This window comes from Fimicolochytrium jonesii, assembly GCF_025526975.1.
Source record: "Fimicolochytrium jonesii strain JEL569 chromosome Unknown EV422scaffold_2, whole genome shotgun sequence".
NCBI lineage: Eukaryota > Fungi > Chytridiomycota > Chytridiomycetes > Spizellomycetales > Powellomycetaceae > Fimicolochytrium > Fimicolochytrium jonesii.
In genome coordinates, this window is record NW_026515669.1 from 396563 (window position 1) to 417318 (window position 20756).

Here is a 20756-nt window from a genome sequence, read left to right on the forward strand (position 1 = left end):
GTTGGAGGGCGAACATGAGCCGGATCTGGTTGAGGAACCCACGGAACTTGCTTCGGGTGCCATCAAATTTGTCTGGGAGACTGATTTTGGGTTCGGGGGCGTGAGTGGCAGGGGCAGTGGTCTGGGTTTGCGCTAGTTCGGCTTGTAGGGTGGTATTCTGCGCTCGAAGTTCGTCAATCGCATTGCACATGGCTTGCCAGGCTTCGGCCGTGAGGGGAAGGGCGTCGGACATGGTGATTTGACGTGGAGGCACAGCGGCTGGGGGTTGTTGAGCAGATCAAACTGTTATGAATGGGCGGAGCCGACGGAAATAGAGGCGACTTGTGGTGCAGGTTGTTGACAGGTAATGGTATTCAGACCGAAACAAGAACTAGAACAAGACTAGGAAGAACTGGTGTTGATCTGCTGGGGGATCAGGAAGTGGGGAGCTCAGGGGAGGCGGCTATTTATGCTTTTCTGGGAAGGCTGGGGAAGCGTGGGGAAGCAGAAGGGTACGGAATGAGAGGGAAGCCAAGAGAAGCGCCAAGGGTGGGGAAGCATAGAAACAGAAGACTGGGGATGGGGTGGCTACGCTGAGGCTGTGGGCGGGTACGTGGGGAAGTATGGAGAAGGGTTTGTAAGCGCCGAGTGTTGGGAGGTGTGGCTACGTGCGGCTGCGTGGAGAAATGAAGGCAGTGGCAGGTGTGGGGTAGCGCGGCTGCGTGCGGCTGCGAGGTTTGGCAGATGTCAGGTTTTGACAGGGAATTGACATTGACTGACTGTTGGGGTGCTGTCATGAGGTAAGCGCATGGTATGGACGCGTCGTCCATAACACTTTCCGCGAGTGACCAAAAGGAACGGTAACCTGGGATGTCCGCCAGGGATAAAGGTAAGGTTTGCCGGGAACACTTGAATTCTTGGAAGCAGACCACATCTAACTTCAATTCCGTAAATAAAGTGGAGAGCGCGACGCCTTTGCGGACGAGGTTCCGAAGAGAGTTAACGTTCCAAGTGAGCACGCGCAAGTCTTGTATCGTTGGGGCAACCGGAGGTGGAGACGGTTGGGACGCGGGCATCAGTAAATCCTGCTCGAGCTGTGATGCGGCCGGCCGAAGAAGTAGGGGAGTGAACGACGAAGGGGGCGCGTCGTCAACAGCAAGCGCGTGAAGGAGGTTGATGCGATCATCCAATGCGTCCGTCGACGAGGGAGGCGGGTCAAGAGGTGGTGCAAATTCGGTACACAACACGCCGAAGAGAGCGCCGTTTTGAATATCCGCCAGCGTCTGCGCACCGTCCGTATCGATCTCGACCCGGAAATTGTTGGCGGTGAGAGCAGCAACATGCGCATCAGCGGTAGCGGCTTGCGTTTGGGAACGGGTGCGCGGGGCAGGGAGCGCGGTCGGGGTGAGCGGGTGCCGACCATGCGCTTCCCATTCAGTGTTCTCAGCGGGGGTGAGCGCGCGAATCTCTTGCGTATCCCCAGTGCTGCCTTGAACGACTAACCACGTGGAATGGATGCGTAGGTGATAAATGGCTTGCGACCAACGAGTGATAGCGTCGACATATTCCAAAAATGGGCGGCCCAACAAACAGTCGGCGTCCATTCCATGGATCACTAAAACGTTGATGGGGATCTGGTGACCCGCGACCGTGATGACTAATCCACGCACGGCGCCTTCGATGGATGGCAAGCTACCGTCGACTTGTCGTAAGCGGAAAGAAGGCGTCAAAGACGAAAGGGTCCATTGATTGCGCTGGCGCAATGCCGCGCTGATCGCGATGAGACAACAGCCGCCGTCGAACAAGCACTTGGTGGGTGCACCTTGGATTTCCGCGTTCATGAAATGGGTGCCCGTAGCGGAGACATCAATCATGGCCAATTGCTTAAGATGGAAGTTCAAGCGTGAATCGAGGGTGTTGTCATCCGGCGAGGTCCCGTCTTCGGCGATGTCAGTGTCGGGATGCCACGCGCCAAGTAAAGGTTCGCGAAAACACAGTGCCGCGCGGCGAGTCTTGTTTACCAACTTCATGGATTCTCGTAACTTCTCGCGAAGAGCCGGGCTCCATTGTAAGAGGTCAGCCATCGTGAGTCCTCGCACTTCGGTTTCGTTCAAGAAATTGACGATGTCGAATGGGATCTTATCGATCATGGCGCGGATGGTTGCCGGAATACGTTCCTCCTGGCTCTCCGGTTGCAGCAACTTGGGAGGGTCCTTAGCCCGGCTAGCCGCATGTGTTGGCGGCTTCATCCCAGAATCCACGGGAGGTGCGGGCGCCGGTTGGATTACGGGTTTGACTGCCGGGGGTCGCGGAGAGGGGCTCGCTTTGGGAGGTGGTCGAGGGGGTTTCGGGGGACCAACCTCCATGGGCATCGGAGCTAAACGGACAACCGGCAGTGGTCGCGGTGGCTTGGTAGCGGTATGCGACGCTCGGGCGGAAGCTGAACGTATGGCTGTACCCGCCGATCGGGATACTGCAAAGCGGTGGTAAAACGTGTGGGACGTGGAGGCCGCGGGGGTACAGGTGCAGGTCGCAAGGAAATGTTCAACCTCTTCGATGGTGGCATATCAGAAGCCTCATCGTAGTGCTTGCGCTTTTCGGCCATGTAAGCATCGTACGCCTCATATTCTTCAACGTTGTAGGGCACTCCTGGATCTGGAGGATAGGGTGACGGGAGCTCGGTGCCCTCTAAGCCGAGCTCCCTGGGAGAAAATCCGACGGGGAGTCTTCGGGGTCAGCGTAGTACGCGCCGACGTCTTTGAGCACCCAGGAATAATACTCCTCTTGGGTATCGTCGTAGTCGGAGATATCCTCGGGGTAAAAGCAAGCGGCCAACCGATACCCACGCCAAGTGTCAAGCTTGGTCATCGACTTGCAGTCTCGGAACCCGTGCCCAGTTTGGCCGCAGCGGAAGCAAGATCTTTCAGGACGCCTCTGGGGGCGGGCGGACGGCAGACCGGGAGGATATTGATTGCTATTGGATGCCTGTTTGACGGCCAAGTTCTGCATACGGGAGGTAAGATCGCTGACTGGATCTGCTGGCGTAGTCGTCTGAATTGTAGTTTGAATTGTAGGCGCTGGTGGGGCTTGTTGACGAGGGGCCGGTGCCGGAGTCGGATACGTACGGTCACAACTGGGGTATGCGCGCGGAGCTTGACGGACAGCCGGAGGGCACCAGAAGTCCGTTCGATTGGTGGCGATCGGGGCCGAATATGCGTCTTTGCGCTCAGCGTAATCCGCACAGGCACTTACGAGATCCTCAATGGGGAGCTGGGTGAAGTTTGGCAAGCTGAGGGCGTGTGTGAGAGTAGCGCTATCACCCAAGCCGCGGATAAAGGCTCGAGCAATCTGGGTGCGGGTGAGTTCAGTGGCGACTGTAGCAATGTGCTTGTTCAGGTACTCCAGTTCGTAGACCAACGACAAGAACAAGCTCCCGTACTGACGAATGGTCTGCCCTTCCGTGCGCTGGAAAGTCGAAATGCGATCTGCGAAAAGCGACGGGTCACGATCGATCGAACAAGCGACGGGTCACGATTCTAGAACCATGTCGGTGCGAACGTGGTTCCAATCTTGTGTGTTGCCTTGGTACGACGCAAACCAGGTCCATGTGAGATGGTCTTTGTCATCACTCGCTTTTGACAACCAACGAAAGCGGTCTTTTTCGGGAACGCCGCAGGAATCCGCCAGCTTGTCGAACGTGCGGAGCCATTGCAAGATTCGCGAGGTGTCCTGGTGGTGCTTGTTGCCCTCGTATTTAGGCAGGCCTTTCTGGAGGGACGTGTTGGAATTGGCCGTCTGCGGATTGCGCTGAAGCTGCTCGAGGGTTCGGAACATCAAAGTGACCAGATCTTGTTGACTGATCGCGCCATCCACCGGGGCAGCGGGCATTGCGCCAGCACGATGCAAAATCGGCGGCATTGGACGAAGACCGGCGCTGTTCGGTGGCGCGGAATGCGGTCGAGCGGTGCTGGCGTGCGGACCGGCATGGTACCTATCGCGCGCCATGCGCCAAGCAGCGGCGATCTTGGCAACGTCAGAGAACTCGCGGAGAGTGAACTGTGCAGGATTCGCGTCCAATGCGAACTTCAATGACTGGATGTAGATGCGGTCAAGAGAGCCAGCGGCAAGACCTTCACACACGGAGTCGAAACTGATGCCCATATTCGTACAAAACTTGAGTAGACCATACAAGATCTCGGTGTCGACATGGGAAACGGTACCATACAAGCTGATCTTGACCGTGGCGTGTTCAATAGTGGAACGAGCGATGAACGTGTCGATACGATTACGAGCGGTCTCCGTGGCACAAGCACACGCAGACTGGGTATCGCTACTATCATGCTCGCTAGACTCTCGTTCCTCCTGCTTGTCGCTGTGCAACGGACGAGTGTCGCGCCAATCATTGCCAAGGAAGGCCGGGCTACCGTGGAAAGCCATTGCGCAGGAAGTGGACGGGATAAACGGCGGGATATGCGGCGAGTTGTCTGATCGATGGATACCCCACTGGAGCGGATAGCCGAGACGATGATGCTTAAGGAACCGTTGTGGGATGGTCGGATTGATGTCGGGAATAGATGGATGGATGGATGCCGGGGGTTGCCGCCGACAGCTATAAAATTCACTAGAACAACGCGGAAGGACATGGGAATGTCGGCAAAATGCTCAAAACGCAAAGTCAAGCCCGGACGATGAAGACGATGGGGATACTCTCTGTTGCTGCAGGTGCTGCGGTGTACGATGTGCGTTTTCCCAAACACCTACTTCTTCATTCTCCACAAGAATGTGGTAGGCAGGGAAAAAGATGTTATATATTGGGTTGTCGGTCAACTGGCGCGAGCGCAGCGAGCCGGCTTTTAAAGTACAAGAAGAAAAACTGCCAGAAAGTCACATGACTGGGGAATAAACTAGCTACTGGTTAGGGTTACGACTGGGGATAGGGTTGGGGATTAGGGTTGCGGCGTCAACTCCACACCGTACCACACCGCCTCCACCAGGCGGACCCCCTGGACCCCCTCCCCCGCCGTTTCCGTCACCGTTTCCATCCTCACTCGCATCCATGTGCTTTCTCAAGTACTGGAGTCGCTTCATCATCTTGTCTTGCTCCCGTCTCTCGACCGCATCACTGCGGCGCTTCGCCTCTTTCATCTTTTCTTTCGATATGCCGCCTTTTGCCTTATATCGCGACTCCGAGACTGCCTTTCACCCAAGGTAGTCTGCCTCCTCCATCAATGCCTCGAACAACCCCTTCTTTCGCTTCGATCGATCCAGTTTTGCCTTTGTAAACGCCAGGTGCTTCGCGAGGATCTCATGGTTATCCTTGCGGTACCTCAACGTCGATACCTCCGTCGCCAATCGAAGAGCTTCTCTAACTTGGGCTTTCGACATCAAAGAGTTGCTTGCGGACGCTGCGGACGAAGCGCGCGTAGAGCGCGTAGTCAGTCGTGAGGGTCCTGGCGGAGGTGCAGCTGGAGGGGCTGCGGGCGCTCCTGTCTTACGGGCCGTTTGCTTCTTCTTGCCGTCGCCGCTCTTCTTACCACTCCTGCCGTTCTTGCCTCCGTTTGCCATTGTTTTGCGTATCGTGTGGTAGTCTGGGATACGGTAGTTGAGTATGGGGAACGTTGGTCTTACCTCTCTGGGGCGACTGACAGCTGTCTCTTGTTTTATACTCGCGGCGGTTCCCTCTTCTTTCATTTTTACTCTTTCATTTCTTTCATTTTAGTCATAGCTATTCACCCAACGTCCGCCCGCTTTTTCGCGTACGGCCGCACCATTTCACTCATTGCTTAGATTTATCTTTCACTTAGATAGACTCGTGAGTTTGAGGTGGGGTGTTGGAGGTATCATCCTCCCGAGTCCCCGGTTAGGGTTCCCGTAGTTTTTTTCCTCACGTGACTCCCCTCCCGCTTACGCCACGCTTCCGCGTACGGGACTTCACTCTTTTCTTCCCCTTCGGACCTCGCGTCCTCTTTACACTTTAGACTTTTCTACACAAGACAATACATACTTCACAGTACAGCATTGCACACTACATAGGGTTCGCTCAGTCATCTGCTTCCTCTGCCGACTACTGCTACGCTACCCCTTCCCCCCTACCGACCCCGAACCGGTACTCCCAGAACTCCGACCATCATGTCCCGAAGATCCTCCACCACCTCCTCAAGAAGATCCAGCGTCGCAGACCTGTCCAACGCGGTCTCGAAGCCACCTATCCTGCCACCAATGACCAGGACCAAGAACCAGCGCACGGACTCGCCGGTTCCCAGTACCCCGGTCCGCTCCGTGTACCCCCACAAACCAATCGAGGTCGACCCTCCCCCTCAGATCGACAGAGGGTTCAGAGAAGCCACCAGCTCCCGTACTCCCGCCCCAATGAAGGCAACGGGGAACAAACGTCCGCCAATCCGCTCGCCCAGAATCACCGTGCGAAATGCCGGCGACACCCCTGTTGACACCCGCAAGAAAAGGAAGGTGTTGGATACGCCCGAAGAGCCACGAAGAGGCAAAGCGATCATCGGCTCCGCCACTCTCAGTGTCTCCGGCCTGGACCCGGAAGAGGATGAGTTCACGAGCGAGACCCTGACGAGAGACGTGGGATACCAGCCCGGAGAGGAAGAGGAATACTACGGAGCAGAGAAGAATGGAGCTGTCTGCATGTGCGAAAACCCGGACGATAGCGCTTCCATCTATGGTCGCGTCGTCCATGCGAACGCGGAGACCTCTGCTGTGGAAGCCAATTCTACCACCCAGAATGCCTCAACAACCAGAGACTGCCCCACCCTCAGGAAGACGAAGAAGTCTTGCAGGCCTACTTTGCCCAGTACAACTTTGTTTGCCCGCCCTGCCTAGAGGACCTCCCGGAGAATGCAGAAACCGACGGCAAGATCGCTGCGACCAAGCACCCGAACGTCGGAAAGAAGAGGGGACTGCGTCTGGCGCCCTACGACCATGAGAACGGCAAGTGGAGGACCGACTTCGCGATGAAGACCGGGGAGGGGGATACGGAGGAAGACCGACCGTACTGGGTCTCAGGGAGGGACATCGAAAAAGTCATGCTCCCAAGCCAATACAAGGAGTATACGGACGTCCCATCCACCATGTACACCCGTGTGCACGGCCTCTTCCCCCAACCGGTGCTGACCTCGCGCTCGAAAGCTCACAACTACATGCGAGACTGGGAAAAGGAATTGATCTTGAAGCAAGCCGTCTTCGTCGTCATTACCAACCTGGAGCCGCACTACGCGCAATGTGCCAAGGCCCTCCGCAAAGAGCACGGCATCCACGAGACTCCGGACGACCTAGAGGACCCCAAAGCACTGCTCCGCCAAGCCGCCTTCCCCCGCATCGACCAGCCCAACTACCTTATCTACGCAGGCCCCAACCTTTGGGAACTCGAGATCATCGTAGCGAGGTTTGGGCCCAAACCCAAAGACAAGCCGGAGGACAAGGAGCTGACGCTCGGCGTGCCAAGAGTAGAGTCTGAATTGTGGTCAAGTCTGGCGTTGAAATGGCTTGCCACCGGCGACCTTGGTTCGCTCAAGCCGAAGGGATGGAGGACACCGGAGGGCGAAGCAAAACACGGGGGATCACCGAGGTTCAGAACTCAACGGGGGCACCCAGCAGTGGACGCACAGGCGGTCATCCACGGAGGGGTACGGACAACGACAACCTCCGGGGGAAAGACGAACAAGGGCAAATTCCCTTACCCCACAGCAGAAAGTCGACACGTGAGATACGGCCTTGGGTGGGCGGAATACCTAGAATTTGCGGAGAATGCCACGGCACACAAGCGCATGGCCATTTGCCACGAATGGATCGACCCCGCTAGCCATGCCCGACGGAGGAAGGTTATCGACAACCTCCCTGCCCAATGTCAACACAACATTCCTGCGGGCTCCCCAGGCACTATGTGTGTCATCAACTTCAATGTGACCGTCTACTGCCACGTGAACCCCAACGCCCATGGGTTCACCGTTCAATACATCCACGGAAGCTTCTCTGCCGGAGACCTCGCCTTCTGCAATTTGCATCTCCGTGCCGACACACCCTCGGGCACGATCACTTTGGTCCGCACCCAGCTAGCAGAACACACAGTGCTGGATTGGGGACCACTGCCCGGGCGGAGCTGGACCAACACCTGGCGTTTCAGTCAGCCCGCCACGACGCCACAGGATGTCCTGCACGCCCATAGCCGGAAGGAACTTCGGGAATCCTGGGCGAAGTACCGGGGCGGCTCATGGCCTACCCAGGGGCTCAACATTGCCCAGCGTCCCAAGGCCGACGTAAACTTCGATTCTCAAAGTCAGCTTGAGACCCTCAAGACGAGCCTGCAGGAGTTGCCAGACATCTACATCGGCCACACTTCCATCGCCAGCGGCGACGGAATGGGCAACCCAGACCAATTTAACGAGGATAGGCGGAACATGCTGTCCCGTTACACGGCAGGCGTCGACGACTTCGCCCCGATCGCCCGCCTCCAGCAGCAAGAGACTGCCTGCAGAGCCCACGCCACCCTCGCCGCCAGCGAGCACGCCACCCTCGACGACATCCTGGATGCAATTGTCGCTCGGTACCCTACTACCCCTCCGACCTCACCCCCGCAACCACCTCGCCCTACGCTCTGAGCTAACATCACGCCCTCAACGAGACTGCTCCTCAAGTACCAACACGTCGTCCCTCTCCCTGAGTCCGACGCCGACGAAATACTCCGCAGATGGTGGCTCGAAGTACGCACCCTCAGCGCAGAAGCTTGTCTAGAGCCGACCCAGACCACGACTCCGGGGACGACAAGACCATCTGGTGCCGGACCATCCCGCGCTGGTCCATCCAGCGCGCGCTGATCGATCAAACCTACGACACCCCACGACCTCAAACAACAAACACCACTTCACCAACACATCCGCCCAAGTAGCGGAGGTTCCCGGAGGCTAGCACACCATGGCAACATGGTGCAACAGGCTAGTTTCTGCAAAATACAGGGAGTACCACGGCGGAACCCTTCTGAGCACCCCTCCTAGAGGAAAGCTCAAAAAAGGGGAGGATGTGAAAGTGATCAGGTTGACAGCGTATGAGGAGATGGGGAGACTCAAGGGAGGATTAGTATTTGCGCGCGCGTAACCAGGCGTGATCAGGAGTAGGATAGAGACACACCCCCTCCCCCGCCCCACTATAAAAAGGACGACACTGGCGTAGATTGCCCGGAGAGCATCTTACCGGCTATAGACTAGACCATAAGTTTGTACCATAGGAGCTCAACTGACCAAACTGACTAGCGTACCTACGCCTAGCAGTCCGGGGTTGCCAATATATGGAGTACGCCCAAGCGTGTCTACTTGTGTGGTGAGAATAGGGATTTAGTTGGTCTCTACCTTTTACCTTGCACTCTCCACGAGTAGATTACCTCCACCCGCGAATGACCCGATTTAGGACCTATCTCAGGGAATAATCGACCACTTTCACAGAGGCCCACTGCGCCCAACTCCTGCCCATCCTTTGCCGACAAGAAACTCGTAAGCCCGGCCCCAAAAGTGGGCCTCAAATTCAAACCAGAACTCAGTAACACGAGAAGAGAAGATACTGCAGCCCCGCCCACGGTAGTCCTTGACCATAAAGAACTGTAACTGTTTTGTATAGCGTGGTAGGTGTTAGTGGTGGCAATTGTGATAATAGCAAGATTGGTAAGCAAAATAAAAGGGGCAGATGGGCGAGCACGACACACACATACCTGACTCGCAATGAATTCCCAGAGCCAGTGAGTGGGCCTCAGGCATTTTGAACCTACAGCCCGCATCGCCATCACAGCAATATCGTTCACCTCCATGTCCTCAAGGTCGGTGAGCTTGTGGTACTCAGTGTACAGCTTTGCTGCTCGATACGAATGTTCGTTCTCCTTCCCAAAGATGAAGGCACCTTTCTTGTTGTTGGCCTCGACTCGCTTGGCAAGCAGTGCTACTTTTGCGAGCAACTGATCGTCGGTGAGCTTCCCATTCCGACCTCGGAAACACATGAGGCCAGTGTGCAGAAGATTTCCTTGCATGGCCCTGTTCTCGTCGACCAGGCATTGAACTCTCTGCTTTGCCTCCTCATGATCCTCCTGCAGTTTGGTGTAGGTTGTTTGCAATATGCTGAGGTCGTTTCCGAGTTTGGTATGTTTGGGTTGGAGTTTGGTGTGCCTTGTGTCGAGGTGGGCAAGGAAGCCTGCAAGAAGATCCCATTCTGTTTCCAGGTGTCCTTTGACTCATTGGGATCTAGTGCATACCTCCAGAAGGATGTCCAGCTGTCCCAATGTTCTCCAAACCACTCCCAGTGTTCTCCGAACCACTCCCAGTGTTCTCCGACCCACTCCCGATGATGTCCGAACCACTCTCCATGTCATCGGCTGGGTTGTCCTCTCTACCTTCAGCTGATTCACCAATTGAACTCAGAAGGCAAAGAAGTGCAGTACTGACACAACCCTGAGCTAAAATGGAGCGAACAACAGCTTTCCCATGCATTATAAGGACCTCCTTAATTCCATCGGCCGAACATAAGGTTTTCAATGTGCTCTGTGTCTCCCCAGGGCACATTGCTTTCAGGAACATCGTAGGTCGTGTCGGGTTGGGTCAGAACTGAAGCTTTGGGACTCCCAGAGCTTCTAACAGACTGCTTGGATCGTAAAATCTGCAACAGGGAATGTAAATGGGATGACTTGAAAAGTGAACGAGGTTCGGGTATATTTTACCTGCACCTAGCTTCATCGTGCTCTCTGGCTGCCCTCATCTCAGGAATGAAAACACCCCCTTGGAAGGAGACTGTAGGGGCCCCAAGACCCCCTGCTGTTCGGAAGTACTTGGGGTTCATTGAATTGGGCCTGTGACGAGAATCAATGTGTGTGTAGGAGGTTGAAGCCTAAGCTAGTTCGGACACCCAAATCGTATGTGAAACTCGCCAAACACTCCAAACTCGCAACGACGCGTCGTCACTAGTGCAGAATGTTTGTCACCACCCTGATCGTCACTCGCCTGCAGATAGCCACCGGCGCGCCCAGTCATACAAGGTCGGGGACTAGGTCCTACTGGCATCCAAATCCCAAGCATCACGGCATGAAGCAAGAAATTAGCCCCACTCTGGATCGGTCCATACGAGGTGATCGGGAAAGGCCCGCATCCGGACACGTACAAACTCGACCTGACAAAGGAGTTCCAGGGCCTACACCCGATATTCCACATTGGTATCGCTGAAGAGATGGAGACCCCGCGGACAACCGCTACCGCGAAGTAGGGGCCCCACCAAAGGGACATCGGCTGCCAGACGGCACAAGGGCTTACACAGTCGAAAGAATCGGACGATCGAAATGGGAACGGAACCGCAAGATGTTCCTGGTCAAATGGAAAGGTTACCCGGCTGATGTCAACACGTGGGAACTGGAGCGGCCGGAGCGGCAAGGGCACGAGTGGGGACGGCAGAGACAGCAGAGACGGCAGAGGCGGCAGGGGCCCGAACGGGAGCGGCAGCGGCGGCAGAGGCAGTAGGGGCACGGGCCGGAGCAAGACTGATGTGGGTTCCGGGCGGAAGGGCAGGGGTGGCGCCGCTGGCGGACGACGAGGCTGTGGGGGCCGTCAACCTGGTAGTACGACGGGTGGGCGACACTGGCTCCGGGGAGACTTCCGAGACGAATTCTGTCCCCTCCGACTCCGATTCGACGTTGGTAATCTCGGGGGTCTCGACCCGCTCGAAGCGGGCGCGCTTGGACGGGGTAGGGCAAACCATGGTGGTAGACTGTGCACGGGGAAGGGAGCGTGAGGCAGAGGGAGCGGCGATTGAGATGGGAGCAAGGGAGGTCGCGGACGATGAGGGGTTGAGAAGGGAAGCGGTCCTCACCCTTCGTTTTATAGCCGGATCATCGAACTCGGTGAGCGCCGACTACGCCCAGGCGCAATGGCCGTTCCCCTGCTACAGCCCCCATGAGGACTATCGATGACGGTGTTCCCCGCTGTGCTATCGACGGCGGCCACATGTCACACATTCGGCTTATTCCCCTTCAACTTGGATATGCGGTGACGTTCTATAGCTGTCAAGGCCTCGCATTGGACCGTATTGTGCTGGACCTCAGGTCTTCTGTGTTGAGTCATGGACAGCTGTACACTGCCCTCTCCCGTGTGAGACGCAGCTTTGGTGTTCTGCTTTTATCTGATCCTGCACATGCGGGAGAGCGGTGCACCAAAAATGTTGTGTACTCTGAATTGCTGTCATAGATTGGAACCTTCACACTTAGGTCCTACTATTTTTCCCTCCCTCCCGGCTGGCTCCCATCAACTGCAATGTATGCATATCCACTTCATCCTACAGTCTTCCACGTCAATGTGCATGCTCAGTCAATCGAAATTTATTTTACCGTACATTGATGGTGACATTCCACCATCGGCACTGTTCGGGCATGGTGACTTTCCACCTTCTATAATACCCATGGTCCTTCCATGTTTTCCTACGCATGCCCATTGTCACCCACACTGGCCGGTCAATGTCTATGGCACGGTTTATGGCCAGCGCGTGCGAAAGCGCGTGGATCGTACGGTACTGTGCCGATCGCGCGCGAAAATCGACGATTGTGGCTTGATGCTCCTGCGGCCACCTTCCAACTGCGCAAAGCGGCGTGGTGCTACTACCGTCTACGTACTGTACAGTATTCGCTCTTAATCCCAGGTCTGCGAAAAGCGCAAGCCTAATCGAAGGCGCTAATCAATCTCGCAGCAAATTAGCATCAAGTCCAGCGATAGTCATCTAGGCCCCCATTCAAGATCAAAAACGCGGTCGGTTTAAGTTACAGGTAGTGTGCAAAAGAGTACGACTGGGCAGCGGGGGCATAGAGTGCTACATAATACTGGACGCACAACTTTTGTTGCGCACTATATAGGGGTGTGCACTCAGTCGTTTTGGTGCAGAACTGAGAGGGTTATCAAAGTTCAATTGTGGCTTCTCAAGATTCCAAAGTGTTGTGAAACGCCCTCTCTGATTTCTGCTGGTGGAAACCTCGGTAACATCATAAACATGGAGTCCGCTATCCACAACGGGAGCGACAAGGACGCCCAGGAACCGCCAACAATCGTTCGGCCATATTCTGTGGCGTCTGAGGAGATGGAGACCTCGGCCGCGTCAATCCCGCCGGTGGAAAGCACTGCACCTCTCGAGACTGTTCCGCGAACCGCCGTGGACAAGATTGCGAGGGTCCTCGAACAGGGTGCACCGCGAAATCCATCCCCTGTACCTCTGTCACAAGCGCCGGAAACCGCAGCCGATGGTGAGTTGCAGAAGTCCCGCTGTGTTATGCGTGCTTGGTCAAGCTAACCTCCCTTCTATGCTACCCCAAAGCCTCCGTCAAAAGCGAGTTCCTCAAACGACAGCATGTACCAAAAGTCAACTCGTTCCGGAATGTCACCCGGGCCGCTGTCGTGGCCAATGTGATCGGGAAGAGCGACACATCAACGGCTGCAGCAAAGAAAGGCGGGACAGGCCTTACGGCACAACAGGCCATGACCCGACTGACAGGTGTGATCTTCGACAACGAAGGAGAGATCCCGGCAGTTCTACGGGGCTTGGCGATCAAGACGGTGGAGTCCATGGACAAAGCGCGAGATCAGGTCGATACCTACAAACCGATCGTGGAGCACCTCATTTACTGGGAGAACCTTAAGATCGCTCTGTACTTCAACACGGCCATCGTCTCGACGTTCCTGCTTACGAAACTGGGCTTCGGCTTCGGAACCGTTATCATCATTCTCATTTTCGTGATTGCTGCATTCCGCCGGAATCAAGCGAGGCTGCGACGGAAGATTCGAAACGAGCTCAACAAGCATTTCAGCGTTAAGAAAGTGGATACGGATAGTGAGACGGTTGAATGGATGAACCTGTTCCTGTCGCGCTTTTGGTTGATCTTCGAGCCCAGTCTTGCTGAAGGCGTGCAAACCAATGTCAACGCAGTGCTGGAAGCCAACAAGCCAGGGTTTCTGGATGATCTCCGGCTGACCACGTTCACCCTAGGATCGCAGGCGCCTCGCGTTGAGAGCATCCGATGTTACCCATCCACCAGTGATGACATCTTGATGATGGACTGGGACCTGAGTTTCAGTCCTGTGGACGAAGACTCCGTGTCGAAAAAGGCTCGGCAAACCTCAGAACTTCGTAACTCCAAAATTGAGCTTACGGCCAGGGTCGGAAAAGGCGTCGCTTCCATCCCCCTTCCGGTGTTGGTCAGCGAATGCGAGTTTCGTGGGAAGGCAAGAATTCAATTGAAGTTCATGACTTCCTTTCCGCACATCAAAACTGTCGAGTTTTGTTTGTTGGAGAAACCTATGATCGACTTCATCGTCAGGCCTCTCAAAGGAATGGATCTCATGGACACCCCCGGGCTGAGCAACTTCATCTTCGACACCATCTACTTCTATACCAATCAAATCCTGGTGGACCCCAACAAGATCACCATTGATCTCGAGCAGTTGTTGGGCTCATCTACAGAAGCAGACAAACCCGTAGGTGTGCTTCGCATTGCCTTATACGAAGGGAAGGGACTGCGGAACGTGGAACTTGCCGGCAAAAGTGATCCTTACGCGAGGGTCATGATTGGTGGAAAACCAGTCGCCAGGACCAAGACGATCGATAACTCCCTAGACCCCGTGTGGGATGAGACCCATCACATTGTCATCTCCAAGTCGACTTTGGCACAGGTTGGGAGCAACTCTGACGAACTCCTCGTGGAATGTTTCGATTTCAACGGGATCTCCAAAGACAAATCGCTCGGTAAAACAGCACCGCTGCGTCTGGCTCGGTGGATCAAACTCCTCGAGGATGCCACTTACAAGGAAGAAGTCGATGAGTCGCCTCTATTGGAAGGCGAGCGCGACATGTTGCTTCACGAATGGGGTTCCCCTATCGGGGACGTTGGCACAGACGTTTGGAAGAAGCTGGCCACAGACAACGGCGCCAAAGGAGATATCCGCCTGCAATTGAACTACTTCCCGGTGCATGATCTCGGCCCGGAAATCACCGTCGTCGAGGTTCCGGCAGGTATCCTCGAAATCGCGATACACCAAGGTCGTGAGTTGGCTTGTTCCAAAAACGGCCACCCGGAGTGCTCCATCGAACAGGACGGTATGGAGATTTTCCGTACCCCGTCCAAGAAGAAGACAAACAACCCTATATGGGAAACCAGAAACACAATCTTCGTCACCGATCTTGACTCCGTGAAACTCAAATTCCGTGTGTGGAATGATGGAAAGACGCTAGGTGCCTGTGAGATAAGTCCGAGGCAGTTCATTGGCAAAGAGGCCACGGACGATTGGTTCGGCTTATTCGGCAAAGACGCCAGTGGACGACTTCGCGTCACCTTCAAATTCACGCCAGTGGATCTCGAAGGCACTGGGGTTGATCGCAACAAGGTTCAGCGCCGCCAACCCACTGCGTTGTTGCGATTGCATGTTATTGAGGCGAAGGGACTGGCAAACGTCGAGATCATGGGCAAATCCGATCCGTACACAAAGCTGAATTTGGCAGGTCGAGCCTTCGGAGCCACGCATGTAAAGAACAGTGTGCTGGATCCGAAATGGGACGAAATCTTCTATGCAGTTTGCTATAGCAACCAGGAAATGTTGAACCTCTCTGTTTGGTAAGCGAAGCGAGAGCGAATTCGGTATGAGAGGGAGAATGACATAAAGACCCGTACTCACGCATGGATCATCCGTTCAAAGGGATTGGAACGACTTCAAGAAGGATCGGACGTTGGGGAAGACCGAATTCATGGTGGGCGACCTGATCAAGAATGAGTCCACACCAGAAGCTGGGGTCGATTCCGAGTTGCCTGGTATCAGAACGCCACCCAATGTCGGAATGACCGAAGAGGCGTGGGCGAAATTGGAGAAGGATGGTTTGAAGGTCGTTCGCACCGGGATGACTGCCGACGTGTAAGTTTCACTTAAGATTAAAGACGACGCAGGCTTCCAGAGTTGCTCAAACACCTTTTTCAGTTGGGCGCCACTCTACATCCAAAAATCGGCTGCTGACGACTACGCAAGTCAACAACCCAGCAAAGCTAACAGTCCAGAGGGCTCCGTCGAACAGCTGAACGCGGACGCAGCCCCTGCGTCAAAGAAGGGCTTCCCTAAAGTGATGTCGATAGAAGGCCTCGCGAACGTCGGGCGCAGCTCAGGAACCGTCAAGGAACCGCGTCAGAAAGGGTTCATCCATTTCGTCGTCGATTACTTCCCAGTAGTCGGTGACAAGATCATTCATGCAGAGCGCGAAATGGTACTGAGGAAACAACCTGAGCCTTACAAGCCACCAATCACCGAAGATGGTGAACCGCTTGACGACGCAATATTGCGCGCACACGAGAAACAGGCTGCGTTAGACCTAGAAAAGTGGCATGAGGACGCTGTTGCGCACCAAACGCATCACGCAGCTCGTGTTGAGTTCGTCTCTTCAACTCTCAAGGAGCTTCCGTCCGGAATCATTTCGGTTCGCTTGCAAGATGCGCAGGATCTCAGAGTTCCGGTCAATGGATACGTGGAGCTCCTGCTGGATGACGAGCCGGTCTGGCAGTCAAAGACGAAGAAGCACACGGCACGCCCGTCATGGAGCGAGTCGATTGACAAGTACATCTCGAATCTGGCGAAGAGCAATCTGAGTTTGGCGTTGCGGAACCAGCTGGATAGTAAAGAGAGATCTGTTGGCGACCCTGTAGTTGGGGTATGGACGGGCGATTTTACGGAGTTACTGGGTAGAGCCAGTCACTGGATTGCTTTGCATGACCCACAGGGCCTTCCCGCAGGCAGGCTGCGATTAAGCATCGGTTTTGCGCCCGTGGCGGTTGAGGGAGACGGCTCGGAAGCTGCTGGCGGAATGGGCATGCTTCACATCGATGTTTTGGAAGCTAAGGACGTCGAAGGTGTTGACACGTCCGGCGCCAGCGACCCGTACTGTCAAGTCTACGTGAACGAGAACAAGGTCCACAAGACGAAAGTTGTCAAGAAGTCTCTGCATCCCGTTTGGAACGAGACCGTTTCTGTACCCATCACATCCCGCTTGCGCTCGACACTCGAAGTCCGCGTGAAAGACTGGAACAATTTCGCAAAAGATATCACCTTGGGCTCTGTCCGCGTCCAACTAGCGAAACTACCGCCCAACGAAGTAATCACCAAGGAATACCCATTGGAAGGCGCCCGGAGCGGGCACCTGAAGCTCCGCATGTTCTTCGATCCTCAAGCCCTCGAGAAAGGGAAGGACTCCCACAATGGCACCGCAACATCGCTTCTACGGGGCGGTGATACTCATGACGCCAGTTCCCGCCTGACTGCAGAAGAAGGTAGCGCGGTGAAGAAGACTAGCAAAGCGCTGTTTGGGAAACTGGCAGGGACAACGATTGGCATCGGAAAGACTTTGGACAATAGCGTCGGCAGGGTTGCCACCAGGTCTGACAAGCATACGAAGGGCGCGCCGTCCATGAATGTCGAAGAGATTGCAAAATTGCACGGTATTGTCGGCGCGCCAACCGTAGTGGAGAACGAGGCAGCTGACCCGGCTTTGGGTAAGAGCAGTCGTTCCGAGAGGGTCAATGCGGCATCGCAAATGGTTGCATATATTAATCAATCCTCGTGTCCAATAGAAGGTGCAGGAGGAGCAAGTATTTCTCCCGGAGGCTTGTCCCGCACACCGTCCCTTCTATTCTCGAGTAAGCGCTGGATCACATTTGCCCGTACTCGTTTGTATCATCTTGAAATCCTGGCTTAAACCCGAAATCTGTAGACCTGGAGGGCTCCATGACACTTACAATTTTGGAGGCGTCAGGCCTGAAAGCCGTGGATTCTGGAGGCACATCTGATCCGTTCGTGAAGATCATGCAGATGCACCGTGGCAAACTGAAGACGATTCACAAGACTTCGGTGGTCAAGAAGACGTGCGATCCGAAGTTCAAAGATGAGAGGGTTACCATTGTCGTGCCGGTATGTTTTTCATCCTTCCGCCAATGTACCACTTGGTTGTGTCAACTATCTAAAATCTTCCACGACCTTCACGTCACGTCACCCTAATCAGCCAACGCAAATCCGCCTGGTCGTGAAAGACCACAACACCCTGCAAAAAGATGTCGCGTTGGGCGAGGCTGACATTGAACTTGCCGAGTGGTTTGGCAACCCTCAGGCGCCGACCACCATCGAAAAGTGGGTGCCTCTCGCTGTCGGGGGGACCGGCCAGGTCCTCATCCGCGCGGAGTTTGCCGCCGGTGTTGGAACGTCCATCAAGTCCGGACATGTCAGTCGCGGCAGCATATCCTCTGTTGCGTCGATTGGAAGAGATGCCCCTGGTCTAGGTACCGCCGGCGGATTGAATTCGAGTAGAGGCGGAAGTCCCATCGGAAGCCCGCCCACCCTCCGGAGAAGCATCAGTTTCTCAAGCCTGGGATTGAAGCCGAGGAAGAAGGCGGGTGAGGGGAGCACCTTTAGCGGGCTTGGGAGGCAGGCTTCATAAGCAAAGTTTGCTAACCGATGGTGATAAATTCACGGGAGGGTGGCTTAGAGTAAGATATAGTTAGGTTCGCAAGCAAATGCAGAAAGAATTAGGCGCTATCGAATTACTACTAGCAATCAGCTACAAATATTAAATCGAAGTCCCAGGCATTTTTTGTTCGATCAGGCATGTGCATGGGGCTGGACTCGTAATGCCGCCTGCAACCTTTGCTTTGAATGTCCCCTTCCGACCCAGCATTTCGAGAGTTGGATTCATCCACGATCAGGACTACGTGTCCACGCCGCATAGAATCACTACCGGGAGAGGCTGGAGCTAACGACGTTACCCATGTGACTCATGCGCTCCTGCTCGAAGCCCCAGATCTGTCGTGAGCGTGAGTACCCCTTTTCATACCCCGGCTAAGCAAGCATTTGCGAGGGCCCATAACATCATGCAGGATGTGGGTCGTAGCCTCCAGCAGGAAGATGAAGGCGATTCGGTTGTCACCTCCTAGATCTGTCGTAGGGGCGAAGGTGCTGTTACCATCCCCATGTAACAAAGTGTTGATCACGTTCGTCCACATGAAAGAACCACTGCCCCGTCGATGGAATGCCGTCTGAACCTGCGTCTGAACTACGTGCCCTTCCTCACGGTCGTTTTATCAAAGCTTCATCGCGCTCGCTTTCAAATTGTTGAGCAACGAACTTACCAGAATTTCGTGCACCAGCTTCAGCTTGCCCTTCAGCTTGCCGTGAGCTTTCGATACCCGGAACTTCGAATTGTTTGGCAATCCTAAAGGTTACCCCCTACTTACCTGTGCCTGAGCTTCCGTGAGCAGCCACCCTTTTTAGAGCGTGGGAAAGTCCCATTTACTGGCGATTCGCTGTTCGCAGCTATCTTGGCTCTTAGAAGGGATTCTCACAGGCAACTAAGGAACTTCATTAATTACTATAGGTAAGCGGGTATTGGTACGTGTTGTCTAGAATCGCTGAATTCATAAACCTACCATCAAAGGACGACGGGCAACACCCATACGAATCCGCTTAGTGTCTCTCTTTTCGGGTGTCACTTTCAAGTCGACAATGTCTGGGACGCATTCAGTCTTCTTTTCTCGGTAGTTGCTCCGACGCCAGCACGCTCCCTACCGTTTGTGGACAAGCAACGATGGTCCCGCCTTCTTCTCAAGCAGTTCCGCTTGCTTGTTCGAACTCTCAACCATCGTTTGGGTCTATCCCAGTCGCTTCAGTGTCCGGCTATGGTCAATCTGACTTTGCTGATCACCAAGAACGGACACTTACAGTAGGCTGCCAGATATCAGGTTACGACGGGTTGTTGAGCCTCCCTGTGCAACCCCAGAAGTCACCGGCCAGCTGTCAGTCCTGCCCTGGGCTAGCGGTCGTGCTGAAAGGATTTGCATGGGGGTCGGCAACTTGAGCCGGTGGCTATGCTCGGAATGATGTGTCCTTGGGGCGTCGTAACCTGATATCTGGCAGCCTACTGTAGACGTCCCTTTGTTTGGTTGCTCGTTTTGGATCCGAACTGGAATGGGCGATCGTGCGGATATCCAAGCCAAGCTGCGGTTAGAACGACAAAGGAAGATAGTTTATCGATGGATAACCGATTCGCATATAAACGTGCTACGTGGCATCAAAGTTCAGGGAAACCCGCCGGGTCGATGTGCCGAAACAATTCCGTGGGGAGCCCTGAAAGGGCAAGCCGCCGCAAGGGGATGGGTGATGATGAGCCTTTCATGCTGGACCGAAAAGAACTCACTGTGGGATCCGTGTGCAACGTGTTACACGGAAATGGCGAACTTGGAGATCTGGGGAGCAAGCGTGATCGCTTGGTAGTGAATTAACGTGGAATTGAGGATATTCGTCGATGCTTGAAAGACAATTCGGGAATCAGTTGCATCAGTGCGAGTGATCCATCAGATGTCCCGATGTTCGAGTGGATGTCCCAGCCAGTGGTCCCGTTGATCACATCCAACCCTTACTTGCTTTTTATTGACGGCCAAGGACGCATGTTCGCATACGATCAAGTGGGTCGTGATTTATACCTTCTCGGCAAAACCGTTACGACCGGGATAGATGCTTGGGTTCGTTGCGCTTCCGACAAATGGCTCATGCTTTCACATGACGCGGGCGAATGGACGGGATATTATGGGGACGGGTCATTCGATGGGTAAAATGGGAAGTGGTCTAAGTTTTCGTATTAGAATCCGTGGATAGTACGTTCCTGTCGAAAATGTAAAATGTGAAGCTACACTGTTTTTACTGAATGCTCTGACTGCACTGCTCATGTAACAA

At 54.7% G+C, this 20756-nt stretch overlaps 4 protein-coding genes across 4 annotated transcripts; 3 read left to right on the plus strand and 1 right to left on the minus strand.

Moving 5' to 3' along the window:
* The first annotated feature begins 2443 nt into the window (after nucleotides 1-2443).
* On the plus strand, nucleotides 2444-3561 carry EV422DRAFT_136510 (uncharacterized protein). Its single transcript, XM_053064775.1, has one exon. The coding sequence runs from the start codon at nucleotides 2536-2538 to the stop codon at nucleotides 3517-3519; it is 984 nt and encodes a 327-aa protein (XP_052929149.1). The 5' UTR covers nucleotides 2444-2535; the 3' UTR covers nucleotides 3520-3561.
* Nucleotides 3562-6108: 2547 nt separating this feature from the next.
* EV422DRAFT_503065 (uncharacterized protein) lies at nucleotides 6109-8600 on the plus strand (the record flags this gene model as incomplete). The annotated part of the gene is made up of 2 exons (XM_053068319.1): nucleotides 6109-6796; nucleotides 6826-8600. 2 exons carry the CDS (start codon nucleotides 6109-6111, stop codon nucleotides 8598-8600), a joined length of 2463 nt encoding a protein of 820 aa, XP_052929150.1.
* An 831-nt stretch (nucleotides 8601-9431) lies between these two features.
* Nucleotides 9432-10955, minus strand: EV422DRAFT_575599 (uncharacterized protein; the record flags this gene model as incomplete). Its single annotated transcript, XM_053073213.1, has 4 exons — nucleotides 10697-10955; nucleotides 10235-10635; nucleotides 9701-10191; nucleotides 9432-9596 (listed from the first exon to the last, which is right to left on the minus strand). The coding sequence occupies exons 2-4, from the start codon at nucleotides 10554-10556 to the stop codon at nucleotides 9432-9434; spliced, it is 978 nt and encodes a 325-aa protein (XP_052929151.1). The 5' UTR covers nucleotides 10557-10635; nucleotides 10697-10955.
* A 1677-nt stretch (nucleotides 10956-12632) lies between these two features.
* On the plus strand, nucleotides 12633-18606 carry EV422DRAFT_513846 (uncharacterized protein). Its single transcript, XM_053069192.1, has 7 exons — nucleotides 12633-13252; nucleotides 13324-15613; nucleotides 15696-15908; nucleotides 15972-17530; nucleotides 17609-17674; nucleotides 17749-17945; nucleotides 18037-18606. Exons 1-7 carry the CDS (start codon nucleotides 13003-13005, stop codon nucleotides 18466-18468), a joined length of 5007 nt encoding a protein of 1668 aa, XP_052929152.1. The 5' UTR covers nucleotides 12633-13002; the 3' UTR covers nucleotides 18469-18606.
* The last annotated feature ends 2150 nt before the right edge of the window (nucleotides 18607-20756 follow it).